We start from the raw sequence: 20,679 nt of genomic DNA on the forward strand, positions 1-20,679 counted from the left end.
CCTCTTTCCTAGAATCCTCTAAGTTTCATTTCAGCTCTTATGAGCCTTTCCTGATATCCTTTTATTGTCAGTACTCTATGCTCTTATTATCTTGCATTTGCTTATTTATACATACTATTTCCTTGCAGTAGAATGTAAGATCCTCAAAACTAAGACTTTTTTTTTGGTCTTTGTATCCCCAAGGCCTAGAAGAAGTTTGTATCCAATAGGTGCTTAGTAAAGGTTTACTAAATTAAATTTAATTTCTTACAGTATTAAGTAGTAGAGGAGGGACCTGGCTTTGCCACTGAGCTCCTCTCAGAGGTTCAGTCTTCTCTTTGTAATGTAAAGATACTAACAGTATCTCTTTCATAGGGTTGTTGGGAGGCTAAAAAGGAGATAATGTATGTGAAGTGTTTTGCAAGCCACAAAGGATTGTACAAATAGGAGCTATTATTATTGTCTTCTCCTTTCTACTCACATAACCACCACCCTAATTCAGGTCCTCTGTTATTTCTTGCTGGACAATGGCTGCTGCTTCTTTTTTCTTTCTATTTTAATCCTTACCTTGTCAATATTAAATAACAGTTCCAAGGCAGAAAGAATGGTAAAAGCTAGGAAATTAGGGTTAAGTGACTTGATCAGGGTCACAGAGCTAAGAAATCTGAGGTCAAATTTGAATTCAGGCCCTCCTGACTCCAGACCTGGTTCTCTATCCACCGAATCACCTAGCTGCCCCTGGACAATAACTTCTGAATTTTTCTCCATTGGTCTTTCCCCTCTTCAGTCTGCCCTCCACAAAGCTTATTTCTAAGATATAAGCTTCACTACATTATTCCTTTGCTGAAAAACTTTTAGTCTCTATTAATTCTATAAAATCTCCTCAACAACATTTAGTATCTTCTAAAATCTGACTTCAAATGCTTCTTTCTAAAAATCTTATTTTGTGTTATTTTCTTTCTTATACTGGGGTTCTAACCCACTGGACTATTGTTACCTGCTTAGGACTGACCATTTTCTTGCATTCCAAACAGGCTGTCTATAATGCCCAATGCTGGAAATACATATTCTCTTTATTAAAAATTTTTCTTTTCTTCTGAGGCTAACTTCAGGTATCATTTCCAAGAAGTGTTGCTAAATCTCATTGCCAACTAGGTTCCACTGAAATATTATTATATTATTCTTTAAATTGTCTGCATCTTTTTTTTTTTTAAACCCTTACCTTCTGTCTTGAAGTCAATATCGTGTATTGGCTCTAAGGCAGAGAGCAGTAAGGCTAGGCAATGGGGATTAAGTGACTTGCCCAGGGTCACACAGCTGGGAAGTGTCTAAGGTCAGATTTGAACCTAGGACCTCCCATCTCTAGGTCTGACTCTCAATCCACTGAGCCACCTAGCTGCCCCCAGTCTGCATCTTTTTTTGCATTTCTACTATAGTCTATTTTCAGTAGAACACTTATTTGTGTTCTCAGGTTGTAGTCTTTCTAGTAAGACTGAAAATTCTTTTAGCAAATTTTCATTAATTTACTTAACAGCTTAGAACAACTCTTTCCAAATAGTATGCATTTACTGTTTGTAGAATTTTGGGACTTGGGTAAATAAGAGCTTAGTATTAATATATTAATAGTATTGACCTCTGGGACCCCCAAAAAGATCTTGGAGACCAGCAGGGGTCTTTAGACTACATTTAAGAAACCACTGCACAAAGGGGTATCTATTTTCCTTGTTATGCTATGCTTGCCTTGCAGTAGTGGAGATTTCCTCTTTTCCACTTCTTTCTCCTCAGAGGAGGATCTGAAAAAGTTCAACTTTACCATCCAAGAAAGATGATTGACTTGAACAGAGCTGAGGTAACAAATCCTCCCTAGTTCCTTTCCTGGTCTGTCTAGTGTATACTGGTGCAATTGTCTGTTAGATTTTGGGGGGGGTTTCCTATAAAGGTTCACCAGTACTGGTCATTTTTTACCTAGACTTTGTTTGGTTTTCAGCTCCCCAATATCAGGGCTGTAAGACTAAAAATGAATGAATATGCCAAGTATTTCAATTTATAGGATTTAATAACAACAAAGTGAGAAATGGGTTCCTTCCACCGAGTGAGCAAAGAGCCAGAGACTCAGCAGCCAGACACATTGGAACCAAAGCAAAAACCCCCAAAAGCCCACACAGCATGGGTTTCAGCAAATTTATAAACAAACCCATGCCAGCAGGCAACACAGGGACCCAAAACAAGGGAACCCGGGGAAGAGTAAAGAATGCTGGGAAATGAAGTCCCCAGGGTACACATTTTTACAACCCCTAGGACATATATTGTTTACTCAGTGGAACAAAATCCTATTCCCCTGAGTCTTCCTAAAAGGCAATTCTATAAAGTTTAATACTTCTTTAGATCTTGTTAGGATAGTATTTAGTAGAAAGAAGAATCCTTTACACATGCCTTTAACAGTATAAAAATGATAGAAGCACCAACTCTTACTAAGTGTCAAATACTGTGCACCTGGAATTTAAAAAAAACTACTTTAAAAGTTTACGAAGCTACTGAAAGATACTTTTTAAACTTTAGAACTTGTCCAGGGAGTCAAGAGCTGGATAGAAGTGGCCTTCTTGACTGACATGATACACTCAAAAGAACCACCCTGAGAAACTGGAATTAGGATGAAAAAAAATACAAATTTGGGGCTAATTCCCTGGTGCTATCTTTTCCTGAACTGATTCGAAACAGGGAGGATTTTCTTAAATGCCTCTTTGCTGGGAAGTGTCCTTGGGAAACTAATTTTCTGTGCAAAAGGCAAGTATAGAGAAGACAAATTCTATGAGCCATGAGCTCCTGGGACAGCCCTTGAACAGATTCTTATGAAGAAATGGTGGATACTATTAGTACCAAAGGCTAGTGTAACAGAAATGATCATGGATGTGAGGACAAACTGATAAACATTGAATTCCAAGGGCTGGCCCACAAGAAACCCCCTTAAACTTCACCTAGCTCCTAAAGGTGTTTCCAGACATTCAAAGAACTGACTTAATTTTTCATTTTTCTTACAGATGTGATAAACAATACAGCTACAAAGTAATGATTTGGCATTAAGACACTTCACAAATAAGAGGCTAGTAGCGTGGAACAGGGGATAGAAAACAGATCTTTAAATCAGGACAACTGAGTTCAAGCCCCAACTTTGCCATATTCTGACTGATTTATGTTCTCCTTGGTGAGTCATAGAATCTCTCAATGCTCCAACAACTCTCCAAGAGTAGAAATTGCTGATCTGCATTGCTAAAGGGGATTTTCATGCTGCGAGTTCCCTCAGAATACTGATGGAAGGTCCAGACCCCTAACCCTGCCCTCATCCTCACCCAGAGAATAAAGGGAAATAATTCTCTAATCTAATCCTCATGATCAGAAGGTAGATCAGCATGGGGGCCAAGGGGGGCAATGGCCTCTTTCTATACTATCAGCTCCTAGGAACCCTTCATTTTTCCAACTCAATATGGATACTCTTGGTTTGGTGGATAATTATTTAAGGAGATTCATGTAGTTCACTATAACAGGAGCTTAAAGTGTAGAAAACAAATATACAAAAAATAGTCAACACAAGATGGGTTTTTTAATATTTCATAATTCATTCCAGAACATTTATTGCTAAGTATTTTGTCAAAATTCAAATGCATTTAAAAAAATAACATGTAACAGAGTTCTTCTTTTTCATACAGTAGAATGCTAAGATGATAAACAAATAAACATAAATGCTAATGCATCATGAAAATTGTCTGCTTTTCCCCGCTCCATTCTTTTCCAACAGTAGCAAGAGCAACCTTCATAATTTTTGCCTGCCATCAAAGGCTGTGGTGCTTAGGGAGGACAAGTGTGAGCTCTCTAGCATACATGGTAAATCTCTGGTGTTTGAAACGCCAGAGTGTGGCTTGTAGCAGCACAACCCATTGCCAGCAATGGGCAAAGATGGGAGGAAAAATCACCTCCAGACATCAAGGTGCTAACAAATGCTCACCAGTATGACAAAGCAAGTGAGCTTCCATTATTTTAAACCAGTAGCTTTATTAAAATATTCTTTGATCCACAATTTTAGGAGAAATTTCCTAACATTTTCTGAGCACTTAATTGAAAGTAAATGATATATGCAAAATTTGACAGTTATTACACACCTTTTCCAAGCCACAAATCAGAGGGCTTCACATTCTCTGTTTTAAAAGATGAAGAGTTTCTTAATCTTGTCCACAAGATCAGTCCCAGAATTTACCTGATGTGAAGTGGGATGAGATGGGAAGAGCAGAGCCTGCTCTTCCCTTCAGCTATCCTAAAGTCTAGCTTTAGGTTTTCATTGTAAATTTAATTTTTGAGTTTACTACTAACTAGATTGCTATTAAAGATGTAGAGGACAGTAGTGAGTGCACTCAGGAACTAAACAGGATAGAATTGGAGAAAAGACTGTTCTACTGCACTGCAGCAAAAAAAAGGATAAATTAAGAAAACTAAAGTTCTGCTGAAATGCATACAGACAAGGAGAGAAATATCTGGAGGTATTAAAGAGGAGATGTTCTTTTCATGTAACTCATTCAAAAGGTTACAATCACCATAGACATTTTAGCTACACTACATATTATAATTGACAAAAGTATACTGTAAATTCTCTTCATAAAAGGGTTGCATTTTCATGTAGTCTGGTAACAAACCTATATGCTGGATGAAAGGAAGTCACTGTCCCCAATGATGTATGGAGTAGTTTTCAGGGTTGCATAGGATTTTTGCATCAAATTTGTGTAAGGCTTATTAGCTTGGGAAAGAATCAATTTTGTAACCTTGCATAGGCAATTCCCCATATTTTCCTTTGTATAAAATATATTATGGAAACATGAGCATTTTCCTCTTCTCACCTGTCACTTCAGTAAGCAGCTAATTTAACCCTTTCCTTTCAGTGTCCTAATACACACCAACTCCCCAGTAAGGAAACACGAAAATGGCCACTGGGATGAAACTACGATACATTTTATACAACAAAGTAGAACAAATAAAAACACCTTCATGAAACGTGACCTTAGTGTTTCATATAGAAAAATCAATACAAGAGGAAATTTTGTTTACAAACATTAAAATCCATGTGAATTAGAAACATATTTTTGGTAATAACCAACTGAATCCTGGCAGATGAAATCCTGTCAGGTAATCAGACCAGATAACCTATTTGGACTTTTCACATTTAGATATATCTTGAAAAACGTACATACCCCCTGAACAGTAATGCATATATAAAATGTAGTCCATGAAGATCCTTTCTTAAAACATGTGCAGAAAACCTTCAAAATCTAAACTTCTTAAAATACACTAGTTATTAATTGGTCTAATCTTAGAACAATTTCTTCACATGCCAATCAAAATAAAGCTCTTTGATCAGAATATGTGGAAGAGGGTTCAATGATCTGCCCCAAGTACAAACATCCACAGTTTGTTACTGGAATCATTTGGTATCTATCACAAGAATAATGTCACTGGTAAAGAATAGCCAACACTGGTTATAAAAATAAATGTCTTGGTTTTCTTGATGTTTCATTCCAATGAACATCTAGTGTTTGCCTCTACACTTATATAGCAGTGGGTGACCATTTTCCCATGACAGTATTCTATTCCACTGACATTACTGTCTAATCAGAGGAATCAAGTCATCTGGTATTTTGTTAGCTGTTTTGTTCAGGGCAATTAACACAAGATCATTTCTATGGGTTATCACTCATATATCACAGTGAGTTCTGTGTTTTAATGTCATTTACAATGTGCTATCACTGTGGAGGGTTCAGGTGGAGTAGCCCTGCCATTAGAAATAGTCTCGAATGAGAGACCTACATACAGGGATTTGGTATGTGCTTACTTTCTAAGGAGAAGCTTAAAATGAAAAGCTAAAACTGGCACACTAAACATTAGATATGAGAGTTCAAATAACAGAAACAGATAAAAATACCCAACAGGTTTCCTTTAGAAAGGATGCTAATTACAACATTAAAGTTTCATTTTTTTAAAGTATTTTTCCTCCCACAAAAAGATAGGATTAAAATGAGTATAGCTCATTTTACTAGTATAATACTCAAAGAATTCTACTATTTTTTTAAACACATCAATCTCTGAAATGTAGGAAATCTATGATAAATGAGACAAACTCCATCACTTAGAAAAAGAAAAAGGTTATAACTTTATATTTTTGAAAGAAAGTCCCTAAAAATACAGTGTTTCTTGAACTCACAGTTCCAGATTAGTAACATTATAAATTAAAGGTGAAAGTTATCCATATATAAACAAGGCCTCTTTCCATTGATTCTACTCTCATCTAAACCTTTGGATAGTTCAAACTTCAGATTTTACAAGGTAACCTTGTGTTTATCAAGTAAAAAGAGAATGTTCAAGTCCATGATGTATGGTAGCACTGGAGAAAATGCATCAAATATTTATAGGACAGCTACAATACCGTTTTTCTTGTTATTTCTTCCTCCCTCTTCTCAAATGTATAACCCACCATTTTTTTAGTTCCTCTGGTCACAAAGCTGTAAAGTTATATCAGGCTTTTCCCACTTATTTCTTTCTAAACACTGAAATTAGATGCCAGGACGTGGTTTTTTGGGAGGTGGAGGAGGCATGAGCTCTGTATCTGGGTCCAGATGATGCTTGCGTGCTTGTCCTTGAGAAGCTGTCATACATCTGTCAATGAACTCAAAGAGGATTTCCTTGGTGACTGGGTTGGAGATGCTGTTACATACAGCTAGGGACAAAAAAGAAAATAAAAACAGCTTGTTTTAGGGTTAATTAAGTCAATTCATCATAGTTGAATATATATGAGAAAAATGTAAAATAAGGTGTCTAAGAACGAAGAGATGAACAATACATTCCCAAACAAATTATTTTTAGTATGTTTTGATGCATTGAAAATGAATTGATATAAACAATACTTAATTTGAGGATTAAAATTAAATTGATTTTGCTTAGGAGTAATTATTCATTCATTTGACAAACATTCATTGAATGCTTACCATGTGCTAAGGGGTAATCCTTAGAAGTTATTTGGGATACTATATAGAATATAGAAATGTCATTGAAAATAAAGAAATATAGGTATAATAATACAGAGTTGGTAAAGTTGGGACATGGTCTAATCATTCTAGATAGCAATTTGGAATTATGCTTTTTAAAAAAGTGGCTAAACTCTTATACTCCAAAGAAGTCAATATATGCCAAAATATCTATAGCAATATTTTGTGTGATAGTAAAGAATTAGGGAAAGGGAGATGCTTATCATTTGGGAAATGGTTAAACAAGTTATGGAATATTAATTTAGTAGTAGTAGTAGCAGCAGCAGTAGTATTTGTCATTGTCAGTGTCATAGTAGTCATGATAGTGATTATGGCTGCTAACATTTATGTAGTACTTCCTATGTGCCAGGCATTAGACTGTTACAATAAATGACAAACACGAAGAATTTAGAGAATTGTGAAAAGACACACTACTGATACAGAGCTAAGTGCAAACCAGGATAACAATATACACGATAACAATGAAAATGTAAAGAACAATACAATGAAAATAAATGCTACATAATTATGAAAAACAGGTTTGGGTCCAGAAGAGTTAAGAAACCTAGATTTTTCTCCTTTTTTTTCAGAGGTGATGGTCTGATTATTCATTTGTAAATAAAGCATATACTTTCAGACACAACTGATATGCTGATTAGTTTTCCCTGAACTGCTTGTTTTTTGCTTTTTAAAATTTAAGTTATAAGAGATGACTTGTTAGGTAGGAAGGAGAGATATATTTGGAAAAGAATGTGCTATAAAAACAAAGTGCTTCAATAATTTTGTTTCAAAATAAAGAAAACAAGAAGGAAGCTGGGTGGCTCAGTGGATTGAGAGCCAGGCCTAGGGTCGGGAGGTCCTAGGTTCAAATCTGGCCTCAGATACTTCCCAGCTGTGTGACCCTGGGCAAGTCACTTAACCCCCATTGCCTAGCCCTTACCACTCTTCTGCCCTGGAGCCAATACATAGTATTGACTTCAAGATGGAAGGTAAGGGTTTAAAAAAAAAGAAAAAAAGAAAACAGAATTACAAAGCAACTTGCTACTTAGCAGAGCTCAGTGGATAGAATATTGGGTTGAAGACAGGAAGACTTGACTTCAAATCTGTCCTCAGACATGTCCTACCTGTCTGACGCTGGGAAAGTCACTTAATCCCAATTAGCTAAACCTTACTTATGGCTCTTCTGCCTTGGAACCAATATTTAGTATTGATTCTAATAAGGTAAGGGATTAAAAAAAAGAAATTTATGGTTATGATTTAGAAAAGACTATAAAGCTATAATATATTATATTAACTTAGTATTCATATTTTCTTCTTCAAAATAAGAAAATAGTTGGCTTAATATATCCCCATTTTCAAAATCAACTCTGATTCTAACCAGAAAACACATTAAACACATTATCTAATTTCTACTAGTAATACCTAGGGAAAAGTTCATCTTTTAATACATGAATAATATGATTTAATTCAATAAATATGTATTGAGTAGAAGTATTAATAAAAATTTATAACATGTATAAGGCACTATTCTAAGCTGGGGAAAACAGAAAGAATACAACAACAGAAAGAGCCCTTATTCTCAAAAAGCCTCTATTCTTTTATAGTAAATATAGTATTTATAATCCAACTATTTATCCAGTTATCTCTTTAGGTGGTCTCATTTTAGGCAATCTTAAAAAATTGATTTTAAAAAGGGAAACACTTGTTAATAATTAGTTTTCATGTCTCTTAAACTCCTTTACCTTTAAGGTATTTTGGTAGAAAAGCAAATGGAAATACTGTTCTCTAGAAAGTGTCAAGTCTCAGATAGGACAGGAGAATGGGATTATTTAGTGTTGTGGTCTTTGTACCATGACTCCCTATCTCCTACAGATATTTACTCATCTCTCAAGTTGGAATGGTTTATTTTCCAAAGACTTATAAGAGCGTTACTATGCTGCATCAGCCTTAATTTAATTTTTTTGAGCATTAATGTATTTTAGAGTCATTAATACTAGAGAGTGATTTCAGCAGTTCAATGGGTGAAAATGAGAGTAAAACACACATTCTGAAATTTTTGATTTATTAAAGCATCTTTTTATTTTTTTTTTAAACCCTTACCTTCCTCCTTAGAATCAATACTTTGTATTGTTTTCAAGGCAGAAGAGTGGTAAGGGCTAGGCAATGGGGGTTAAGTGACTTGCCCAGGGTCACACAGCTAGGAAGTATCTGAGGCCAAATCTGAACCCAGGATTTCCTGTCTCTAGGCCTTGTTCTCAATCCACCCAGCTGCCCTCTAAAGCATCTTTTAAAAAGATAGACTGGATAGTATACTGTTTGATTTTATAAACCATATAAGTCATTTTGTCCATTTTTCCTTACAAGCTAATTACAATCATCATCATCATCATCATCACCACCTACATCATCTTTCATTGTGGGGCTACACCCAACCCAATGGTTATCAGCCCTAAAAGTTTTAGATGGCAAGTATAACAGACTATAAAAATCCTAAAACTGAAGTTGAGAATAACAACTCTTAGTAATAGAAATTTACCTTATAAACCTCAATTAATCCCCTGCTGCCCATTTAAATGACATCCACTTTTCTGAATTACAAAAACAATCAAATTCTATGGGAAGAACTTAAAGCCTTCACAATAGTAAAAGGACAGCATTTTGTGGCTTTCATTTACTTTGTTCTCCATTGTTTGTAAAACTATTTTAGGAGCTTGAAATTACATTTTCCCCTACTAATTTTGTCCTTTCCCATCTGGGCAAACAATGATTTTTGCTGTTTTGAATAAAGCTGAAATTACCATGGCTTTTTTTTGTTCAACAAATTCAACTTGTATAGTCCGTTATCCTGCCAAAACATCTTTCCTGAGTGCATGAGCTCAATGTAGTCCTGGGAAGAATGAGGACAAATCACCTAGTATAATAAAGGTCTTTAAACTGGTCTTTAGTGAGATATTCCCAACTAAACAAGGCCTTAAATATGATAATCTCTTGGTAAATAGGAACAAAGAAACAGTTATATTCTTGGTTCTCAAACCAAAACCATATTCTTCTTAACCAGTCAGCAGAGGCCAGAAGGTTACCACACTGTACTTACCCATGGCAGTGTTATAAGCATTTGGAAAGCTTTTGTCTGTTCTCTGTCTCATGAAGACCCAACTGTTGTTCTCAAATTTGCATTCTATAATTTTATTGTCATATTGTTTTAGTTCTTTTGTCACCTGTTTAAAAAGAGAATTGAGAGAAATGTCTTAAATTGCTTGAAAAGCTTTGTGCCTCCACTGTGACAGACACATTAAGAAATGCCAAAAACACCTCAGTAATCCATGCCTAGTTCTCTGCCATCATAAATGTCTAATCAAGCTTAGTGATGTGGTGTGTGCATCCCCCTTGTACATATGTTCATCTAGCCGACATTTTATAAATAGTTTTGAAATCTGCTGTCAATATATAGCAATTATACCACCAAGGAAAAACCAGCCACTTCTGGTTTGCCAAATGCAAATATGTTACCATGGGGACAAACCCCTTCCATTGTGTCTGCGTCATTGGTAGTTTAAGAAAGGAAGGCACTTTGGGGTTTCATCACCTTTTAGAAAGGCCTCCATCCTCAAAGTCACATTTTGAAGCCCAAGGAATTCCCTTTTCCAATTAAAAAAAAAAAAAGGAAAAATTTGAGAAGAGAAATAATTCATATGACTCTTAATCTTTTGCTTGACAGATAATTTTAACCAAGAGACTATTTTCTGAGCTGACCATTCCATTTAAGAATTTGCGTTAATTTTGAAATTAAGCTAATTTTAATTTTGTTGCCATTTTGGCTTTTCATCATAGAAGATTTAATATCAATCACATCATGTACCATTAAAGCTAGCAAGTCTCCATGGAGACTTAAAAACCTTCCAAAAGATATTTCACTGAACTCCTAGGAAGCTCCTCATAAACAGAAACCTGAGCTTATTTTTGAACTTTCAAATCAAATGCCACTCATGAGAAAATTTTAATCTTATTTTTATCTTGCATGGGTAATGCCCTTCCCTTACAATTTGGTAGACTGAAATAATTTAGCATCATAACATCTGAAATGTTCTCTTCTCTGTACCTACAGCAATCCAGCACTTCAACTCCTACCTAGGAATTTCTAGGGAAGAAACTTTTTTAAAACTTTCAATCCATGGATTTGTTAATTGGATATGTATGCACTTGAAAAATCATCTGATTTAATTAGTTCCCTTTTAATAAGCTCATACTAGATTGATTTGCTTACATTCTCACTTACTTCAAAGGGAAAACCAAAGATTAAGAGTTTGTCAGCTAGGTAAAACATTTCTGTTTAAGCCATGGGGTGAATACATTCTTTGATATATTTATCCTTCTATTTACCTTGCAATTTACTACTTCTTTAGATAAATAAAGGAACTTGAATTCATTCTTTGCTAGGCAACTAAATTTATAGGACTTTAAAATTTAGAGATGGAAAAATTCTTAGATGAGGAAACCAAGGCACAGAAAAGTTAACTGATTTGCTCCAAACCACAGAGATAGAAAGGGCAGGGTTGGTATATAAGATCTGACCCCGGGTTTTTTTGAGTCCAGATAAAAGTTATTATGCTAAGTCATGGAAATGATACTCATTTGTGTGTCTTTCTACAGATACCACAAATATTATTCAGTAAGGGCGGGGGAGGGAGGGAAGACCTTTGGAAAGGTAGGTTGCTTCAAAAGAAAACAAGAAAATTTTCATATGCCTTTTATAAAAATCAGTATCTCGCGAGAAAGATATTTAACTACTTCCTTTGTACTTTTACTAACTAGCAATCTCTACAAGTCTTTATCATACAGTTTATCACTCTTGTGTTCCCAGTCTGAGAATAGCTATAAATTATGTGTTGCTCTATCTGACTGCTGCAATTAAGCAGCATTATTAACTCTCTGTGTACTCACTTGGCCATGCATTAGCAATAGGAGACAGAGCTTTCCAGAATGCAAACACCTGCCACTACACTGACCCAGATACATTTTTATGTCCCCAAACAGCAGATTATTCCCTTTCATCGATCTCAATTGACATTCATTATTTTAACCAGAAGGCAATCCAGTAGGATATGGTACCCCATTGAGTTAGGCAGTTTAAATGACCTTAACAGATCGAATAATATCTCTTCATAGATACAATGTGAATGAAGTTTACAAGGACCAAATTCAGAGATGGTGAGTATAGACTATAAACTTAATTCTAGTTTCAAAACACTCTCTTGTTTAATCACTACAATTACTTGGAATTATTTCATTATATTGATGGAATGAAAGGTGAGAGAAAGGACATAGCTCTTGTTAAAATGATATTTACTATCCTTTGGAATTAATACAGAATGTAGATCACTTAAACAATCATGATATTTCTTTATTATAAAAGATCACCTCCATAATTTTTGCCCTTCCCCAATTCTTGGGATTATATGAAGATATAATGTAACCATATACAGCAAAACATTTTAATCTACTAATTTAAACTCATAATCTGGATTGCATTTTACTCTTTAATCTAGTGCACTGATCTGAATGTTCCATAAACAAGGCATTATGTTTCTCAATTCTAGGCATTGTCTCTGGCTATCCCCTATAACTGGAATGCCCTCCCTCCTCTGCCCCTGACTAGTGACCTCCCAACTAAAATTCCTTAAACTCAAAATCCCTTAAAATCACAACTAAAATTTCACCTTCTATAGGAAGCTTAACCCCCAACTTAATTCCCGTGTCTTCCCTCTGTTAATGATCTCTTAATTGTCCCTTAGAGGCAGCTTCATTTGTGTAATCTCTTTTCATTTTGTTTCCCCATTAAATAGTTAACTCCTTGAGGGCAGGGACTTTCTTTCTTTCTTTTTTAACATCTCCAGCTTAGCATAGTGGCCCACAAATAGAAGGTGCCTAATAAATGTTTATTAATAAATTGTATTTGTAATCACAATGCTTGGCACAATGCCTTACCATCTTAACAGAAATCTATATGCTATCTCCATCTTATGTCTTTCTTAAAATATGGCACCCAGAAGTGAACACAATACTTCAAATATAGCCTGATTAGGTCAGAGTATAGCTGAACAATTATCTCCCATCTCCCTTATTCTGGAAATCATACCTCTCTTAATTCAGCCTAAGACAAGTAATTATTTTGGAGGGTAATAGTTATGATGTTGAAAACTAAAACAGAACTTTATATTTTTTCTTTTAAAAATTTAAAATAGAGAACATTTATATTGGACTTAAAATAATCCTTATTTTCCATATTGGAATCAATACTATGTATTGTTTCCCAGGAAGAAGAGTGGTATGGGTAGGCATGGGAATTAAGTGATTTGCCCAGGTTCACACAGGTAGGGAGCATATGCTGTTGGATTTGATCCCAGGAACTACCATCTAGTTCTCAATCCACTGGGCAATTGATATTTTTATTACATTTTATATTACACTTTTATATTTCATTGCATTAAATCTGACTTGTTGAGATTTTTCTGCATCAAGACTTTGTCAAACAACATATTGGCCATTTCCCAAAACTTTGTATCATTTGTAAATTTGACAAATATACCATTTATGTCTTTATAATTTAAAAAAAAAAAAGGCTTAATGCCAGAGGGATACAGAGAGATCTCAAGTGTATTCCACTGGAGACTTCCATCCATGTTGATGCTGATGCTTTAATGAATACACTCTATTTAGCCATTCACTCAGCACCAAATCCACATTAAGGGAACTATCCTCTCTATCCCATCCACTTGATCTAGAATTTATTAAGCACTTCAGCAAGTACACTGCTAAGTTTATTTTAAAATTCTTTACGCATCTGAGTGAAATGTGGTACAGTAAGTGAAAAAAACCCCCAATATTAGTCTATGGACACTTATTAAATGGCAATGTGCTAAATGCTGGAGACACAGAAGGAGGGAAAAGACAGCCCCTGCCCTCAAGTACTTCACAAACTAATTAATGAGGGACACAACAAGAAAACAACTGTGTAAAATGCAAAGTATGTACAAGATAAAAAAGGAAATAATTAAGAAAGGGGAAGCACTAGAATTTAGTAGGGTAGGCAAAGGTTTTGTAGATGAGATTTTAGTTTGGACTTAAAAGAGGAGCTGGGAAAGCAAGGAGGAAAAGTTGAGGAGGGAATGTTCTAGGTATAATGTATAGAAGGCGAAAATAACCAGAGCCACAAAATGAGACATCTTGTTCCTACAATTGCAATGAGTTCAATATCACTGGATCAGAGAGTACATGCTGGGGAGAAAGGTATAATGAAGATTGGAAAGGCAGGAGGGAGCTAGGTTATGAAGGGCTTTGAATACCAAACAGATAATTTTCTATTTTATTCTGGAAGGAGTAGTGAGCAGACCTATAAGTTAGGAAAACGAATTTGGAGTTAGAAGACTTGGGTTCAAATTTTGGTTCTGCAGTTTACTGCCTTTGAGTAAATTATCTCTCTGGTCAGTAGTTTCTTCCTTGAATAATGAAAGGATAGGGCTTAATGATCACTAGTATCTCTTAGGAAGCAAAATCTATGACTCCTTGAGGGCCTGAAATATATTGAAACTGAAGGGATTAAATAATTGTTGGAAGAATGGTAGAAACAGTATGCTCTATGAAACAGAGGGAGAGATTACTGTGGGCAAGTTGTGGTGAAGAAAGGCTAAAGAAGCTAAACTATTTAGCAACATGCTAAATTCACAATTTCTTTTTTACCCATTTATTAAAATAATTCTACAGTAGGGGCCAGCTGGGTGACTCAGTGGATTGAGAGTTAGGCCTAGAGATGGGAGGTCCTAGGTTCAAATCTGACCTCAGACACGTCCCAGCTGTGTGACCCTGGGCAAGTCGCTTAACAACCCCCCCTCCCCCCTCCATTGCCTAGCCCTTACCACTCTTCTGCCTTGGAGCCAATACACAGTATTGACTCCAAGATGGAAGGTAAGGGTTTTTATTAAAATAATAATCATCATAATAATAATAATTCTACATTAGAATCCCTAATGACCCTACTAGCTTAGTTTTAGTTAATAAAAGCTAGTTAAACACATAGAATTAAATTTCTAAAAAATTATTCTATAGTTTAGAAAGTCTGCTTTCTTAATCACTAAGGGTTAGTGAAATTCTGATAAATGTGAAAATAGTTGAAGCTCAAAGGAATATAAATTTTCAGGGCAGTATGCAAGATCCTGTCCTTGACCAATAACTCCTACAGATACTATGACAGATTTTATTAACACTGTGGTTCAAGAAGGGGCAGAAGACTGATGCTGTGTAGAATGGAAAAAGAAAAGGATTTTAAGTTCAAAGATATGTTTCTGCTGCTTACTTTTTGTGGGATCTTGGACAAGTCACTTACATACATAGCTCTCAATTTCCTTATTGGTGAAATAAAAGAATTAGATAATCTCTAAGGTCTCTTGCTGTTTTATAGTCTATGATCTGAAATTTTTAATTTAGCAGTTTCTCAGATAATACCATGATGATAGGCAGAATCTCAATTTTAAAATCATTTTCACTTTATAATCTCTGTTTATAGAATAAGAAAGTCAGAGTCCTCCATAATGTAATATTTTCATTCCATAATAGCATCAGTTTTAGTTTCTTAATTAAAAGATTGTACTTTTAATGCTTTGGGCAATGAAGCAATGGCTTAAGGAAGGGAGATTTCCCCAGATAAATTAACTTTAGGGACAAATTAAGATATAGATGCCTGCACATTCTGAGGTGGATTAGGAGACAGATTACCCAGTAGAATTACACATTGAATTCTTTTTAAATTAAAGCTATTCTAAGAAAGTATCCTATATCTGAAGACCCATGTAAACAGTTTGGGTTCTCTTAAAAATACGGATTATTTTTTGAAAACAACCCTTGCACAAAATTTTCAAGACCATAAAAATTCATCTCCCCCTTCCTTCATCTATGGAATGTATTAAGTGTGGAATATTTTGTCAGAATTGGTTGAAGTGTTGGTTGTTTTGCTGAGCAGTTTTGTTTTCCTTTTTCTTTCTAAAGCATAAACTTTGTTACAAAGGAAGGTTCACTGAGTAGGGAAGAGGGAAGATATACTCTTAGTGTTCCTTTTTTTAAAGTTTGCAGTTTTACAAATGGTAAGCACTTAATAAAACTTTAAGATAAATAAATTGTCAAAACAAAACAAAACAAAATAAAGATCCTATCTTTTACTTTAAGAGGAGCTAGGTGGCACAATGGATAGGGTGATGGGCTTGGAGTAAAGAAAATTAATTGGGAAGTTCAAATCTGGCCTCAGACATATATTAGCAGTGTAATCCTAGGAAAGTCACTTAATCCTATTTGCCTCACTTCCTCATCTGTAAAATGAGTTGGAAAAGGAAATAACAAACCTCTCCAGTATCTAAGCCAAGAAAACCCCAAACAGGGCCATGAAGACTTGGACAAAACTGAATAACAATCTAAAGAGTTATTGGCTTTTAAAAGACTGAAAATTAAAGCCAGATTCATAAGTTAAAATTTATCCTGTTTACAATTTCTGTGATTTTCATCCTTAAATACAGCTAAATTTGGAATTGACCAGTTGTAAATCTGAAATGATGTTGTAATTCTATGTTTTGATAATGCAATCTAAAGAGTTAAGAGTAAGGGAAAAGATATTGTACGTAGATTATGTAATCTTAAATAACAAATCTTGTTTTCATGCAGATATCTTTATTTTCTAGTAAATAGGGATGAAGACAGAGGAAATAATGCAACAAATGAGGCAGAATGAAATAAAGCCCACAAGGATTATTGTGTGTACTCTCCTTCTGACTTCCCTAATTTTGTCATCCATCCATCCATCCATCCATCCATCCATCCATCCATCCATCCATCCATCCAACAAATATTTATCCAATACCTACAATTTGAAGAACATTGGAGGAGATACAAACCTTAAATAAAACATGGTCCATACTCTCCTGTAGCTTATAGTCTCATAGAGGTATAAGTATAACATCCAGCTTTATCAGATAATGGCTTTGGAGAGTTGCAAAACAAAGGAATAATCAGGGAGGATTATTAAGGTAACACAGGATTAAAGGATGAATAGTGATTCAACTGGTAAAAAGAAGGTAAAGCATTTGAGGAAGAATTAATAATAGGAACAGAAGCATAAAGGAAGAGAATATGGTATCTCCCTAATGGTTGGGGCACAGTGTGCATGGAGGGTGAAATAAAGTTGGAAACAAATGGTAGTGCCAATCAAAAATGTCTATACCTTCTTTGAAAGGTAATGGGAATGTTAGAAATTCTTTTGGCAGTAATATTAAGAAAGATCATTTCTATCTATGTTAGTACTTCAGTTGCAATAGCACCACATTAGTATGCACACTCACAATCACCTGCTTGGAATATTCTAATAGTGTTATTTTTCATCACTCTTCCCCACATGTGATCTACTTCACTCCAATCAGACTACTCATTTTTTAAACAACCCTTACCTTCTGTCTTAGAATGAATACTGTGTATTGGACCCAAAGCAGAAGAGTGGAAATGGCTAGGTAACAGGGGGTTAAGTAACTTGCCCAGGGTCACACAGCTAGGAAGTGTCTGAGGCTAGTTTTGATCCCATGATCTCCTTTCTCTAAGCCTGATTCTCAATCCAGTGAGCCTTCTTACTTCCCCACCCCCACCCCGACTACTCATTATATCTAGCACATATCTTGTATTTTTCTACTTTTACTTATAACATTTTCTACATGTATAATATACTTTCACATCTCTATTGAAATTCTTTTATTCCTTCAAATCTTGGTTCAAATATTGTTTCTTCCTCAAAATCAATCCTGTTCTCATAGTCAGAAATGTTATTTCCTTCCTTGGACTCCGAGTGCACTTTCCCCTCACTTTAATGTCTTGCCATATTTTATTGTGCATTTACAATAGCTATGGTTCTTGAATATTTGTGCATTCTTCTCCTCTTCTTGAAGTCCCCTTCACCACAGTATCATCTCTATGAGGTTAGAAGCTAATTTTGTTTTTTAACCCTTCTGTTTTAGAATCAATACTAAATATTGATTCTAAGGCAGAAGAGCAATAAGGGCTAGGTAATTCACATTAAATGACTTGCCCAGGGTCACACAGCTTGGGAAAGAGGTTAGATTTTCCAGTGGCCAACTTCTTTGTATATTCTTTGTCATCTAGAAGGGTGCATTATAAAATAACAGGCATTTAACAATATGAATGAGGGGGGGAGGGAGAGAGAGAGAGAGAGAGAGGGAGAGAGAGAGAGAATATTACAAGGCATAGAATTCCAGAGTTGAAAAAGGAATAGTAAAAGGCAGACAGAAATTAAAAACACAGGATACCATATTTAGAGCTAAGAGAGGCCTCAGAAGTTACCTAGGTCTTATTTTAAATGAGGAAAACAGCAGCTCTGGGGCAGTCAAGTGACATGATTAAAGCCATACAACTAGTTAATTACTTCATTAAAACTAAAAGGCTAAGCCCTGGAACTCCCAAAGAAAAGCTCTTTCCATATGATTCTAATTTCCATGGTTTAAATATTAATTTTAAATACTAATGAATTATTGGATCAATAATCATGACAACATCGCTTATACCATAGCAGAGTCTATAATATTACTGTAGCCAGTAAAAGTCATGTCAATCTACCTGTTGGTCTGATATGCTAAGCATATGAGCCATTACTTTCAAATAACATTCATCAGGCTATGTGTCTGATAGTTTCCTTATATTTGTGTCACCTTAATGCATTAGTGTATAAATAACATATCTCTATTTATGTGCTAGTTTAGAAACACATCAGCAGGAAGCCTCTCCTCCATGAAAGGTATGGCCTATACATTTCTCATTCGAGTAGCCAAGTAAAAGAAAAACAGAAAAAATTTGGCCTTGTTTATCTCAAGACTAAGTAGACCAAAACTCAGTTTCTTCAAATGAAATTCGCAGTAAAGCATTATGATTTTTATCCATTTTGAAGAGAGTTCACTTAAGTTATTAGTTGAAGTACAAAGTCACAGGTTAGCTTCTAAGGTCTGGAGATATGGAGGACATAGTCAATATTTATATTAGAGGTTCTTAAACTTTTTTGTAAAGCTGACTCCTTAGTCTGTTGAAACCTTTGGCCCTTTTCTCAGAATGTTTTTAAATGCATAAAATAAAATTTAAAATCACAAGGGAAACTGGTTATATTGAAATAACTATCAAAACACTTGGAAAACATTTTATTTTGTTCCTCAATTATATGAAATTAAAAAAAATCTTTGTTTTTCTTTTTTAGGTTTGAACTTAATTTTCATTCTCCCTCCTTATTACCTCTTCTCCCCATTTCCTGAGATGGCAAACAACCTAATATAGATTTTACACATTGAACAATATAAAATATTTTTCCATATTAGTCATTTTGTGAAAGAGAACTTGAGCAAAAAAGAAGGAAAAATGAAGAAACAAAGTGAAATATAGTTATGTCTCAGTCTGCATTAAAATTCCTTTAGTTCTTCGTCTGGTGGAAGATGGCATTTTTCAACATGAGCCCTTGTGGATTCTCTTTGATCACTGTACTGCTAGGAATAGTGAAATCATTTATAAATGTTCCTCATACATTATTGTTGTTACTGTGTACAATGTTCTCCTGGTCCTGTTCACTTCACTTTACATCAGTTCACGTAGATCTTTCCAGGTTTTTCCAAAATCAATGTCATCATTTCATAGTATTACTCCATTGCATATTAGTATTCCATTTCAATCATATACCACAACTTATATAGTCATTGCCCAAGTGATAGACATCTCAAATTTTCAATTCTTTGCCACCATAAAAAGAGCTGTTATAATGTTTTTGGTTCGAACATGCTCTTTTCCCTTTTTAAAACATCTCTTTGAGGGGCAGCTGGGTGGCTCAGTAGATTGAGAGTCAGGTCCAAAGACAGGAGGTCCTAGGTTCAAATCTGGCCTCAGACACTTCCCAGCTGTGTGATCCTTGGGGCAAGTCACTTAACCTCCATTGCCTAGCCCTTACCACTCTTCTACCTTGGATACACAGTATTGATTGACTCCAAGATGGAGGGTAAGGGTTTTATTTAAAACAAACAAACAAACAAAAAAAAAGAATCTCTTTGGGTAGGCAGCTGGGTGGCTCAGTGGATTGAGAACCAGGCATAGAAATGGAGGTCTTGGGTTCAAATTTGACCCCAGACACTTCCTAGCTATATGACCCTGGGCAAGTCACTTAAGCCCCATTGCTCTTCTGCCTTGGAACCAATATATGGTATTGATTCTAAAATGGGAGGAAAGGGTTCTTAAAATTATTTTTAAATCACTTTGGGATACAGACCTAGTAGTGGTTTTGCTGGATCAATTGTACAGTTTTAAAGCCCTTTGGCCACAATGTCAAGCTGCACTCTGGAATGGCTGGAATCATTTACAACTTTACCAGCAGTACATTAATGTCACTATTTCCCCATGTTTTGCCTCCAACATTTAGTATTTTCCTTTTCTGTCATATTAACCAATCTGATAAATGTGAGGTCGTACCTCAGAGTTGTTTTAATTTGCATTTCCCTAAGCAAAAGTGATTTAGAGAATTTTTTCACATGACTACATATAGCCTTGATTTATTCTTCTGCAAAATGTC

The 20,679-nt window shown here is 35.2% G+C and overlaps 1 protein-coding gene across 4 annotated transcripts in view; it reads right to left on the reverse strand.

The window, feature by feature from the left end:
- Window positions 1–5,876: 5,876 nt before the first annotated feature.
- RNGTT (RNA guanylyltransferase and 5'-phosphatase) overlaps window positions 5,877–20,679 on the reverse strand; it is a 331,943-nt gene continuing 317,140 nt past the window's right edge. For 3 of the 4 annotated variants that reach the window (XM_007484310.3, XM_056818579.1, XM_001376428.4), the window contains 2 exons: window positions 10,135–10,258; window positions 5,877–6,733 (listed from right to left, as the gene is read on the reverse strand). In XM_007484310.3, the coding sequence (XP_007484372.1) occupies window positions 6,570–6,733; window positions 10,135–10,258 (288 nt within the window). In that variant the 3' untranslated portion in view covers window positions 5,877–6,569. Of the gene's footprint in view, window positions 6,734–10,134; window positions 10,259–20,679 lie in introns of those variants that run through there. The other variant, XM_056818580.1, reaches the window with a different exon arrangement.

This window comes from Monodelphis domestica, chromosome 2 (assembly GCF_027887165.1).
Source record: "Monodelphis domestica isolate mMonDom1 chromosome 2, mMonDom1.pri, whole genome shotgun sequence".
NCBI lineage: Eukaryota > Metazoa > Chordata > Mammalia > Didelphimorphia > Didelphidae > Monodelphis > Monodelphis domestica.